This window comes from Schistocerca cancellata, chromosome 11 (genome assembly GCF_023864275.1).
Source record: "Schistocerca cancellata isolate TAMUIC-IGC-003103 chromosome 11, iqSchCanc2.1, whole genome shotgun sequence".
Lineage (NCBI taxonomy): Eukaryota > Metazoa > Arthropoda > Insecta > Orthoptera > Acrididae > Schistocerca > Schistocerca cancellata.
This window is the reverse complement of record NC_064636.1, coordinates 50,212,222-50,226,530: the sequence shown is the minus strand read 5'-3', so window position 1 is coordinate 50,226,530 and position 14,309 is coordinate 50,212,222. Positions and strand designations below refer to the sequence as shown.

General features: G+C 39.2%; 1 protein-coding gene across 4 annotated transcripts in view; it reads right to left on the bottom strand.

Annotated features, from left to right (window-relative positions):
- The window catches only part of LOC126108799 (uncharacterized), a 235,245-nt gene that overhangs the window by 42,453 nt on the left and 178,483 nt on the right, over nucleotides 1-14,309 (bottom strand). For 3 of the 4 annotated variants that reach the window (XM_049914162.1, XM_049914163.1, XM_049914164.1), the window contains 2 exons: nucleotides 9,615-9,777; nucleotides 4,474-4,591 (listed from right to left, as the gene is read on the bottom strand). The exons of the other annotated variant lie outside the window; for it this stretch is intronic. In XM_049914162.1, the coding sequence (XP_049770119.1) occupies nucleotides 4,474-4,591; nucleotides 9,615-9,748 (252 nt within the window). In that variant the 5' untranslated portion in view covers nucleotides 9,749-9,777. The remainder of the gene's footprint in view (nucleotides 1-4,473; nucleotides 4,592-9,614; nucleotides 9,778-14,309) is intronic. 4 annotated transcript variants of the gene reach the window in all.

Sequence of the window (14,309 nt, the reverse complement as noted above, 5' to 3'; positions counted from 1 at the left end):
AAACATATTACTTCAAAAATTATTCCTATTCAGTATTTTTATGTTCTGAATGTTCGAACCTTAAAAGGCACTTCTTTCTAAAATACAATGGCACAGTTTTGTAGCACTGGTGTTTCTATTTCCAAAACAAAAAAAAAAAAAATACCCTGTTAGTTTTGTAATTACTCCAATAAGAAAATTTCACTGTCTAGAAGCTATTTGGTGAAGTTTGGGAATCTCTGTGCATACTGAGATCCAATGCCATAACATAATACCAATAATTTTGCCATTTTCTACTACTGGAGCAAGTAGTTAAGACAAACTTACTTTACTGTCTAGTGTATCTTTGTCTCTTAATTTTCATGTCTTTTATGTTAATAGGTGAAATGATATAGCTTAGTATTTTGCCACTGTGATTTTCTGTTGTACGCTTGTCTAGAAATGGGCATCACGTTCTGAGCTGCATTTGCAGTTGGTACATTCACTATGTCAGTCAGTGTTCATGTAAAGTTTCTATTTTGTTTATCAATATCACAAAAAGCTCCTTTAAACCATTCATGGATTATTTGAACCACTCACTTGTTATATATAAATGTTAAAGTTACTTACTTACAAGCTGATCATTGTAAGTTTAAAGCAATAAACGCGATGTATTAAACATTTGACAGTAAGTCTTTACAGTGAACAAATCTATTCATTAGCTAAAGAAAGTTCTCAAAGGTGAACATTAACAAAATTCACGAGACACAGGTTGGTAACTTTACAAGTTAGATGAACATTGCAGTAAAAAAGTGAGATCACAATGTGCACTTTATTTTTGCCACATTACCTTCCTCGTTACATTTGTGTCTCAAAAATGATGGGACAATGACCTGTCAAAATATTGGTGGTCATCGATCACATCATCTGGCTGCATTCCCATAAGTTGTTGAATATTTTATACACCAGGAGAAACTCGAGTTTCACATTTACTGTGATGATTGTAAATGACAAGCTGAAACAGTGGGCCTGACAGATATTAAGATTCTGGATATATCTGTATCCAAATACTGATCTAGCACACAAATTTTCCTTCTCACATACAATCCTGTAAACAGTAATTCAAACCTCCGTCTCAAGACAAGACACATTATTACTGACTGATGTTATTTTGACCAGTACTGCAATATAATTTATGCTACACGAAGAAAATTTCTATTGTGCAAAAGCCTGCAGTAAGAATAATATATAGAGTTCATTCCAACAGCTCTAGTAAATAAATCTTTCCAAGTAAATGAAATGTTTCTACATTTACACCAGTTTCTGTATTACACAACTCATCTCATGGTGTGTGCCAGGGGGTACTCCTGGTATCACTACCATGTTCCCTTTGCAAATACCACACGAGAAGAACAAGTGTCAGTAAACCGCCATACGATTCTTTGATTTCTCTGATTTTCTCATTGTGGATATTTTGCCTTTTATGTTTTTCTACACCCATAAATAAACAAATTCTTTTTGCTAATTTATTTTACTAACAACTACAAAGGATTCTCACACTCTTATTTAGACTTAATTTCACTGGAATTTGTTATTCAGATTCTTAGTCTGATAGCTTTGACTCCATTTTCATTAGGGCACTCACAATTCAGAAATGAAGTTACCTGAAGTAGTTAGAGATGTGAAAAAGTCTGTGATATGATCAGTAAAATTCCATATACCGACCCACACTGACAATGTTCAGCACCCCAGTCTCCCAGTAGTGTATTCTAAATTACCTAAAACTAATTATCTTCAATGTTCAGACATTAATCAGTGATATCATAATCATAGAACTTCACAGTGGTATGACTTGCATTAACAGAAATATAAAATCACTGTGCACATAACGTAATTTGCAGTAGGATCACCAAAACTAATTACAGTATCCAGTGAATAGTATTTGTTCAACATTAACACACTGATATCGTGTATTTACTACTGTGGCTGCAGGCTTTCATGAATATACATTAGAGATGTTAGGTGTTTAATCTGATGCACAGACATTAAGACACAAATATATTATGTGGTAGCACACTGCTTACACATTCATAGCTATTAAGTGTTTAATGTCAGGGTCCATGCTGGTGAGGGAGTGGCAGGCTGTTTAACGACCGACATAAGAATGTAATATAATCTTGGAAACTACATAATGTTTTTAAAATCGGCTACATTAGATCCTGTTACTTTGGATGGATTTAACTGTTATCTGCTTTATGAAAGAAGTTGAAGATTAGTATATTACAAAAGTATACGCAACACTGTAATGGTTCCGTATTGGGAATACAATTTGTACGACTAAGGCATCCATTGATAATTTTACAGTAGGATATTTTACCCAAATCTTAATGGGTTAATTAAGTGGTGAGGGGCATCTTTTGACACGGAAAAAATATAGAAACAAAAGTACAATGTCAAAGTTCAGAATCTAGCAAACACAAAGGCAAAACAGATAATGGAAATTATGATGGTCCAAGCTTTCAGTGTCACTCATTTGGTAAGTCAATTTGGTTTAGATAATTTAAAGTATGTTCTTGGAATGAGTGGAATGTCTGCTTTCGAATCAGTGCTAACAATACCTCATTTTCACATTACTTAACGTAGTAAAACTTTCAGTTACCGACTGCCCCTAGGTACCCTACCCTCTCTCTGCCTCGTCCCTGTATGCTCCCCCAAGCAGCACTTCATCACCCCCTCCCCCCCACCCCTACCCCCTATCCCCTATCCCTCCACCTCCCTGCCCCAGCCTCCTCCTTACCCCCACCACCCAGCTGCTTCTATCATCATCCACTGGTACTTGCAGTGTGGCTTCAGTAGACAGAGACTGATTTACAAGTGTGTGTGTGTGTGTGTGTGTGTGTGTGTGTGTGTGTGTGTGTGTGTGTGTGTGTGTGTGTGTGTTTCTATTTCTGACAAAGACCATGTTGGCTGAAAGCTCACTTTCAGACAGTCTTTTTGCTGTGCCTGTCTGTGACTCAGCATACCCACTATATCATGAGTAGCAACTATCCTTTCCACAATACACTACTGGCCATTAAAATTGCTACACCATGAAGATGATGTGCTACAGACACGAAATTTAACCGACAGGAAGAAGATGCTGTGATATGCAAATGATTAGCTTTTCAGAGCATTGACACTAGGTTGGCACCGGTGGCGACACCTACAATGTGCTGACATGAGGAAAGTTTCCAACCGATTTCTCATACACAAACAGCAGTTGACCGGTGTTGCCTGGTGAAATGTTTTTGTGATGCCTCGCGCAAGGAGAAGAAATGCGTACCATCACATTTCCGACTTTGATAAAGGTCGCATTGTAGCCTATTGCGACTGCGGTTTATCGTATCGCGACATTGCTGCTCGCGTTGGTCGAAATCCAATGACTGTTAGCATAATATGGAATCGGTGGGTTCAGGAGGGTAATACGGAACGCTGTGCGGATCCCAACGGCCTTATATCACTAGCAGTCGACATGCCATGCATCTTATCTGCATGGCTGTAACAGATCGTGCAGTCAAGTCTCGATCCCTGAGTCAGGGCAGCACATTCTCCAGATCTCTCACGAATTGAAAATGTCTGGTCAATGGTGGCCGATCAACTGGCTCATCACAATACGCCAGTCACTACTCTTGATGAACTGTGGTATCGTGTTGAAGCTGCATGGGCAGCTGTATCTGTATACGCCATCCAAGCTCTGTTTGACTCAATGCCCAGGCGTATCAAGGCCATTATTATGGTCAGAGGTGTTTGTTCTGGGTATTGATTTCGTGCGTGAAAATGTAATCACATGTCAGTTCAATATATTTGTCCAATGAATACCCATCTATCATCTGCATTTCTTCTTGGTGTAGCAATTTTAATGGCCAGTAGTGTATTTTTACATTCCATCCCAGATTTTCCGTTGCAGGAAAAAATTTATTTATTCATGGGGGGTAGAAAACATAACAGAGGCAGGATTCCAACTATTTTACGATCTATAGACAACTGCATCATCTGCGAAAGGCGTCGTGGAGGTTTTGATATTACCTACATCATCATTTGTACAGGCACTACAACACTTCCTTGTGGTACAATTGAAATTATCTTTCACCTGTCAATTTTGTTCTCTCAAGAGTGGAGTGTTGAGCTGCACCCGCAAAGAAATTCTGAATCTAGCCACAAATCTGATTCAATATTTTGGAAGCTAGTATGCTGATCTCCAAACAACAGTGTAGAACTGTATGGAACATCTTCTGGAATCAAAGAACACACACACACACACACACACACACACACACACACACACACACACACAGAGTGTGTGTGTGTGTGTGTGTGTGTGTGTGTGTGTGTGTGTGGTGGCTGGGATATAACTTCAAATTGCTCAATGAAAGTCACCTAAGCAACAGTGCATACACACCACTCAAATATGGGAAAATGGCAAAAGCAGTTTCCATCCTCGATGAGAGGATTAGGCCTACTGCAACTCGACCTCACCTTGCCGAGAACTTCTTCAGACCTCCCGAGGCCGTAGAAGGGTGCTGTGTCGATGTAGTTGATGCCCTGCCGGATCGCCTCCCGCACTGCCGCAATCGCATCCTCCTCGGGGTAGTCCCTACAACAGCACATGTGGTGTCATTGCACGGGAGTTGTCTCACCTCTGTACATTAATATATCAGGTCATATATTGGCGTATTGTAATATTATACAGAGTGTTTCAAGAAGAACAGTAAATATTTTAGTAGGCAGTAATATAGACTAATTCCTGTTAAACATTCCATACAATGTATGTACATTTTTTGTTGGTTGCAGAGATAACAACTGTTTCAGCTGTAACTGGCATGAGACAACTGCTTGAAGAAATACCCGTTACCAATTCGTCAATGTACATAAGAGTAGACAATATGTGCTTCTAGTGATGTAAGTGGTATGTTTATTATGTTGATGTATATTCACTACAATGTTTCTTTCTGCTACACACATTAATCATTATTTAACATAATTTGAAGTAGTTTAATGACATGCAGAAGATGAAGTTCATCATTACATTACAATTCTGTTCAAACAAAATTTGTGGACATCCATTTCTGTTCACTCATCAAATCCAGGAAGGCAGAAATTTGTTTATCTAACGCATTTCTTGTACAAGATAAGCAGAAATTTCAAGTAGAAGTTTCTGGAGAACACTGTAAAAAGCTGTAGTCAATCATTCGAAATGTAAACATTAACATCATTCACAAAGTATATGGCCCCGCGAATGAGACGAGTTTCGGAGATCAGCTGTGGACAGTGGATCTTCACTATATCAATGGTACTATTATCACTAGAATATTTTGATGGTTTATTGAACTACCCCAAACTGGTAAACAATTTGGGGAAAACCAGCTCTCCAGCAGTTGAACTTTTTGTAAATGGTCCAACATACAAAGAAGTAACCAGCAGTTAGGAAAAAAAATAAAATAAAATAAAATAAAAATAAAAAATAAAAACCGAAGCAGCTGGAACTGATGGAATGCCAGTGGAATTGCTGAAATATGGTGGTTAAACTACTCGAGAAATTGTTTAATCTCAATTCTTAAAATTTACTGACATGAAAAAATACTGCATGAATGGAAGCAATCAATCATTGTTACTATACATAAGATACGAGATAAATGAAACTGCTGAATTACTGCAAAATTTTCCTACTGGTCGCAGTATACAAAGCACTGTTGTGCAAGAAACTCGTCAGCCAAGTCAGAATGGGTATGGAAAAGGGAGCAAGCAAGGTGACATACTGTGATTCACTATCTTCAATGTCATCAAGGAAAAAGTAGTAAGAAAACCAAATAAGCTACAAACTGAAACATGACAGTTGATCAACCAAATGTAATGGCCTTTGCAAATGGCACAGTAGTGAAACTGAAACTCTGTTCCAGAAACTAAATGCACCCTTCATGAAAATAGGTTTTCAAATTAATGGAGAAAAGATAGAATAAGGGAAAATATAACTATAAAACAACATGATGACCTTCTGATAGAAAACTACTTTCAATATCACTCCCTATTCCAGTTAACCTCAATGTAAATATAAATGACTACAACAGAATATATGTCCAATACCAAATTAAACTATAGAACGCAAACAATTATTTTTCCCTTCGAAAACTTCAATCCTACAAACTCTAGGAAAACTATAGCACACAATCATCAGCTCATAATTGCTGTAGGGAGTGGAAACCTGGAATGTGATCAAAAGAGAAGATCACAAACACTCGTCCTTTAAAAATAAGGTGCACAGAAAATTTTTTGTGCCAACATTTGGTCAAATAACTCAAAGATGGGTTAGGAGATACAATAAAGAACTAGTTAAGCTACCCCAATGGCCTTCAAATAAGGCAGAATAGTCTCAGATACGCAACTGGTAGATCAAAGGCTGAAGACCTCTGAACAGAAAAGATGGCAAGATGAGGTGACCTCACGCTGCAGAGGGATGGGCGTGACTGGATGGAAGAAAGCACGATGAGATGGGAAGTACTGGAAGCAGATAGTGACAGCAGCACAGGATTGTCACGTCCCAAAGAAGTCAATGGACTGAGTATAAAAGAATACCTCATTAGCTACTCTTCTACAGTTTATTAGAAGTACTGGGCTCAGGAATGTAAATCTTGCCTAATTCTAATATCTGTTCCAGATAGACTCTGATTTTGCCAGTATACAGGGTGAGGCAGTTAAGTCATAACACCCCTTGTATCTCCCCAACCATAATACACTACTGGCCATTAAAATTGCTACACCACGAAGATGACGTGCTACAGACGCAAAATTTAACTGACAGGAAGAAGATGCTGTGATGTTGTTGTTGTTGTGGTCTTCAGTCCTGAGACTGGTTTGATGCAGCTCTCCATGCTACTCTATCCTGTGCAAGCTTCTTCATCTCCCAGTACCTACTGCAACCTACATCCTTCTGAATCTGCTTAGTGTATTGATCTCTTGGTCTCCCTCTACGATTTTTACCCTCCACGCTGCCCTCCAATGCTAAAATTGTGATCCCTCGATGCCTCAGAACATGTCCTACCAACCGATCCCTTCTTCTAGTCAAGTTGTGCCACAAACTTCTCTTCTCCCCAATCCTATTCAATACCTCCTCATTAGTTACGTGATCTACCCACCTTATCTTCAGCATTCTTCTGTAGCACCACATTTCGAAAGCTTCTATTCTCTTCTTGTCCAAACTAGTTATCGTCCATGTCTCACTTCCATACATGGCTACACTCCATACAAATACTTTCAGAAACGACTTCCTGACCCCTAAATCTATATTCGATGTTAACAAATTTCTCTTCTTCAGAAACGCTTTCCTTGCCATTGCCAGTCTACATTTTATATCCTCTCTACTTCGACCATCATCGGTTATTTTGCTCCCCAAATAGCAAAACTCCTTTACTACTTTAAGTGTCTCATTTCCTAATCTAATTCCCTCAGCATCACCCGACTGAATTCGACTACATTCCCTTATCCTCGTTTTGCTTTTGTTGATGTTCATCTTATATCCTCCTTTCAAGACACTGTCCATTCCGTTCAACTGCTCTTCCAAGTCCTTTGCTGTCTCTGACAGAATTACAATGTCATCGGCGAACCTCAAAGTTTTGATGCTGTGATATGCAAATGATTAGCTTTTCAGAGCATTCACACAAGGTTGGCACCAGTGGTGACACCTACAACGTGCTGACATGAGGAAAGTTTCCAACCGATTTCTCATACACAAATAGCAGTCGACTGGTGTTCCCTTCTGAAACGTTGTTGTGATGCCTCGTGTAAGGAGGAGAAATGCGTACCATCATGTTTCCGACTTTGATAAAGGTCGGATTGTAGCCTATAGCGATTGCGGTTTATCGTATCGCGACATTGCTGCTCGGGTTAGTCGAGATCCAATGACTGTTAGCAGAATATGGAATCGGTGGGTTCAGGAAGGTAATACCGAATGCTGTGCTGGATCCCAATGGCCTCGTATCACTAGCAGTCGAGATCACAGGCATCTTATCCACATGGCTGTAACGGATCATGCAGCTAGGTCTCGATTCCTGAGTCAACAGATGGGGACATTTGCAAGACAAAAACCATCTGCACGAACAGTTCAACAATGATTGCAGCAGCATGGACTATCAGCTCGGAGACCACGGCTGCGGTTACCCTTGATGCTGCATCACAGACAGGAGTGCCTGCGACGGTGTACTCGACGACGAACCTGGGTGCACGAATGGCAAAACGTCATTTTTTCGGATGTATCCAGGTTCTGTTTACAGCATCGTGATGGTCACATCCGTGTTTGGCGACATTGCAGTGAACGCACATTGGAAGCGTGTATTTGTCATTGCCATACTGGCGTATCACCCGGTATGATGGTATGGGGTCACATTGGTTACACATCTTGGTCACCTCTTGTTCGCATTGACGGCACTTTGAACAGTGGACGTTACATTTCAGATGTGTTATGACCTGTGGCTCTACCCTTAATTCGATCCCTGCGAAACCGTACATTTCAGCAGGATAATGCATGACCGCATGTTGCAGGTCCTGTACAGGATTTTCTGGATACGGAAAATGTTTGACTGCTGCCCTGGCCAGCACATTCTCCAGATCTCACACCAACTGAAAATGTCTGGTCAATGGTGGCCGAGCAACTGGCACCAGTCACTACTCTTGATGAACCGTGGTATTGTGTTGAAGCTGTACCTGTGCATGCCATCCAAGCTCTGTTTGACTCAATGCCCAGGCATATCAAGGCCATTATTACGGCCAGAGGTGATTGTTCTGGGTACTGATTTCTCAGGATCTATGCACCCAAATTGTGTGAAAACGTAATCACATGTAAGTTCTAGTATAATGTATTTGTCCAACGAATACCCGTTTATCATCTGCATTTCTTCTTGGTGTAGCAATTTTAATGGCCAGCACTGTAGATACAAAGATGCCTTTTGGACAGTGAATTGCAGGGGCAGGGGCTACTTGAATATATCACATTTCACATTTGTGCTATTTTTTATTACAGAGATATGAGCCATCTTTGGTTTTTTTAAATGGAACCCTATGTTAAATTTTAACATGATGGGCTTCAAAAGACGGTTTCAAATGTGTATATCATAATATTTAGGCAAATAGTTTTTGAGACACAGATATATTCTCATATCGTGTTCATCCTCCGAAGCAGCGTTGTCCAATGCGACCTTTCCTGTTGTGTAGAGTACATGGTAAACGTCGCGAGTCCGTCCTTACACAAACTCGCCCGTTTACCCAACAATAGTAATACATACCTAGTACACATATGCCTGTAAAACAGGGTACGTGTAACAATTCCAAAATACTGGATTGATAATCATTAGTTATGAGGTGTAGACATATCTGGGCAAATATAACAACTCCAAAATACTGAATTTATAATGGCTAGTTACCAGCCGAAATCTGGATCTGCTCTAATAAAGCTACAACAGAAACAATGACCGATAGCTGCTCTTTGCCATTTTGAATACTGTGTAACTGTATCACATCAATACTGGCAAAATAATGAAAATTTTTGTTATTAGTTATATAAATAAATTTCATAGTAAATTTTGTCACATCTCCTGGACAACAAACAACACTTAACAAGCCCCACTCACCCATATATCCCCAGTGGGCCGCCACCCAGCCCCAGGTGGGACACCTTGAGGCCCGTCGTGCCGAGGTCATTGTACCGCATCGCCCTCACGGCCTCCTCGTCGTGGAAACCCGGAACGTAAGTTTGGGGCAGCATTTCTCACAGAATCTTGTGCTCTGGTGTTTCTGCAACAGAGAATGGAGATTTTTAGTGCTTCCAGCCTGTGGTTGCAGATACTGATGGCAAATACAGCTTCTTTATATGCTTGAGTGATGTAAGGTAAAAAAGAACAATTTTACATTTCAATGTATTTACGTTAACAATATTTCAATACATTCAAACAAATGTGTTTCCTTCTCTGTTTTGTGTAGAGTTAATAGAACACTGGCAGGGTGGTATAACCTTTTTCAATCGGCACAGAGCTTTTCAGGGCCTGGCCTCTCACATGACATCGTGCAAGCTGCGCATCGTGGCTGTCAGGTGGATGCAGTATTTCTAGACTTCCAAAGAGCATTTAAGTCACTATCATATCAATGTTTACTAACAAAAGTACAGGATGGAGCAGTTAAAAGTAGCCTGCTCCCTCCTTTGAATGCAAATGCAGTACTTCAACTTCTGAAATGAGTAGACAGTTTTATGCAATAACTGATTGTTAGCATTTTAGTTTCTTTCATCAGTGAAGTTTGAAGCTTTTCTTTCCAGTCCTCAAAATGACTTTCTCAATAGAAGAAAGAATCGAAATTGTGGTTTCGTATGTAAAAACAGGTTCAGTCAAGGAAACTCATGAAATTTTCAGGGTCAAATATCTGGATAGAGCACTACCAGCAAAGAGAGCAATACACAGAATTCCTTCAGTTCATACACCAGAAGTTATTGCAGACATCCTTCAAAGAATTATTCAGGGCCAAAAGGAGTGAACACGTAAACTGACACAACAGGCACATGTAAATGGGAGGAGTTGCCAGCGGATATTGAAAAGTCTTAATTTGAAGCCAAATCGTGTGATGGTTGTGCAGCAATTAATGGAGGATGACAGTCACAAACATGTAGATTACTACAGGTGGCTTTGGAATATCAACAATGGTTTGTTAGAACCTTTCCATTATATCACAATGTGATGAAGGACGGTTTCATCTTTCCGGTCATGTGAAATTGCAACATGAGGTACTGAGCAACAGAGAACACTAACACTGTTTGTCAACGACCACTCCACAATGAAAAAATCGGCATTTGGTGCAGTGTAATGGGAACGCGCACCATTGGACCAATATTTTTTGACAGTGCCCTCAATACAGTTGCACATATGGCAATTTTTTATACATTTTGTGTTCAGCTCTGAATATTGAAGACAATACTGCTTCTTCCAGCAAGATGGGGCAACAGGACATATGTCTAAGGTATCCCTGGAACAAGTCCATGATGCCTTCACTGACGAACAAATTGCTAGCAAACATTTATGGCCACCACATTCACTGGATCTAACAACATGTGATTTTTTTTCTATGGGGACACTTGAAGAGCAAGGTCTACGAAACAAATCCACACACTACACAGGAACTGTAAGACAGCATCCGCCATGAAGTTGCTGCCATCTATATCTGAGCTTTACGTCAGTGCATCTCAATAGGTTACGACATGCACAACTTTGTACTGATGTTGCAGGGATCACTTTCAACATCTTCTATAAATGTATTTTTCACTGTAAATAAATAGGTCAATTTCAGCTCTTTGTTTCTGTGATGTCACTGATTTTCCTTTATACTCACACAGGCTACTTTTATCTGCACCAACCTGTTATACTGCCGTCCAAAGGGGCCCGGGTTTGATTCCCAGCTGGGTCGGGGATTTTCTCCGCTCAGGGACTGGGTGTTGTCTTCATCATCATCTCATCCCCATCCACAGGTCACCCAATGTGGCATCGAATGTAATAAGAGCTGCACCAAGGCGGCCAGACCTGCCCCGTAAGAGGCCTCCCGGCCAATGACGCCAAACGCTCATTTCCATGGGGAGTGTTGAGCGAAATTTGTGACTGGATTGAGGACTTACTGGCAGCGAGAGCACAGCATGTTACCTTGAATGTAGAGTCACTGACGGATGTAAAAGTAACTTCTTCATGTTTGCCTCAGGGAGATGGCTTGGATCTGTTGCTGTTCATGTTGTATTTAATGACCTTGCAGACAACATTAATAGTAAGCTCAGACTTTTCGCGCATGATGTAGCGATCTACAATTGTTACAGCACAGAGGCACTACAACAAACATGTATGAAAAGACTGCACACAGATACACAGATTGGAGGGGGGGGGGGGGGGGGGGGCCTTGGTGATCAGTTCCTATTTGAACTAGAAACATGGGATAAAAAGTTTTTGGTCTAGTCCCAATCAGTGGCCATTTTCACAGCCTCTCGAAAATCTGTCTTTCTGTAGCTATGTTACATTGTATTAAGCAAGTTTTGAACAACGAACCAGGCAAATTGTGTGAATCGGTTAGTTCCTTTTGCAAAAGTTTGTAATTGGGCAAACTTAATGCTCACCTAATGCAACCAAATGTACGTGTGACATGCAACGTTCGGATTTTCCATCCAAAAACAGTCATCCTTGTTTGGATTTTACATGCAAAAACGGTCACCCTTAGACAACTCCAGACTCGAGCAAGACTGAGGGCCATGCATAACGAACCTTCTTGGTCTAAGGTAAGTTTTAACCTTTTGAAAAATCTTGCTTCATATGTCACTTCTGTACTTTAAACTTGTACGAATTGGTTCAAACTTTGCATGAAGGTACATAAATGGATAGTCAAAATGCAGTTTTTTTATCCAATAATATTTATCTGTTGTCGACATACAATGTTTTAAACTAAGCTAAATGTAGGACATAAAATTCATTTGTATGTGAACTGAATGCATGGAAATGGTTTAAAGTGAATCAAATAAATAAAAATGGGTTCTTATGATAAAACTGAAAACTCACTTTCAAAAATCTAGCTTCATTCGATTTTACATGCAAAAAATATGCGTTTTGTGAGGTTTTTTTACACGCACCACTTCTATATTTCAGGCTTGCACAAAACAGTTCTAATTTTTTAGAAAGGTATTCAAATGTGTGTAATTAATGGTTGTTATGTTGTTTTCTAAAAATATTTTTCCATTCCAGTATATAGTGGTAAAGTTGCATGTGAAAGATTATAATGAAAAATTTGCATATCCTTATGGTAATTGTGAGAATATTTGCAAAAATCGGTCATAATTCAGATTTGCACATGAAACTGTGTTTGCTAGAAATGTGTTTCATTTCAAGCACTGTATTTGAATATAATTAAAAAAACTGGTTGTTACAGTCAATAATCTTTTGTACAAAATGATGTACTGTTTGACCGAGCATTTAAAGCTTTATCAATGATCACGCAGAGAATTAAATTAACCTAAAAATTACTATAAATATAGTTGTCACAAAGGTGGTCACCTGATTTCTAACCAATAGAAAATGTTTTACTACATTTTCTTCTGAAACTACTATGCTGTCTTGTAGAAAATTTATGTTTGGATTAAAACAAGTTTGGCCGGCCGGAGTGGCCGTGCGGTTCTAGGCGCTACAGTCTGGAGCCGCGTGACCGCTACGGTCGCAGGTTCGAATCCTGCCTCGGGCATGGATGTGTGTGAAGTCCTTAGGTTAGTTAGGTTTAAGTAGTTCTAAGTTCTAGGGGACTGATGACCACAGCAGTTAAGTCCCATAGTGCTCAGAGCCATTAAAACAAGTTTAAGTTCATCAATTTTCATACAGGATAGAAAAGCTGATAGTATATCATGCATACAGTGTTTCCCAGTTGTTCTGCTTATTTCAGCCAATCATAGTCATACTTAATTCGGACTGGCTGTTGTAACATTTTGTGCCAAAATTATTCACTAGAGTTTTTCTAGCAGCAGTTTCTTAATTTTCAATTTTTACTATTGCATACATTAAATAAACAATGACAAGAGTTTTCAAATAAGAGATAATAATAAGAGGTATTTTCAATACTTTATTATTTGTTGTGCAAATCATTCAGCTTGTGATATAGTAAGTTTATCTATGCCCTATGGCTGTATTGTAAGTTTATCTATGTAATGTAAACTATTTACATATATTATTATCATATACTTTGCACAGTATTTAATATTTCATCAAGTATTGTATTTATGTTTGCTGTTATTTTGTGTACTTAAGTAATTATGGTTATCTTTCATATGATTCAACATGCAGTCTCAAGCATACACGAATAAAATATATGTAGCTATAAAACAAAAAAATAAACAAAATTCTAAAAATGTAAAACTAAACACAATAATGAAAATATGGAAAAAATGAAACAAAAAATGTCTCCCACGGGCATTGAGCTTGATGTAGTGGTGAGGCTTGTGCTCTAAGGAAGCAGTTGGCTGTAATGCACAGCTTCAACAATACACCAGGTACGTAATCACAGAGGATCCCGACTAATGATGCCCAACTCAAGCAACATGGTTTGAAAGTCAATATGGATTCTATACCATATCAGTTGCTGCCCAAGTCAACAAAAATCTACATCAGATGCCAAGCTATGGCAGTCTGGTGTCAAAATTATGGTAGAGTTAACATTGGTTAATGAGACATTGTATCATATTACACGGCAGAACAAATGCCACGTTGGATGATATAGTGGCATGTTATATGACATAACACCATGCATGATGCTACTTTAACTCA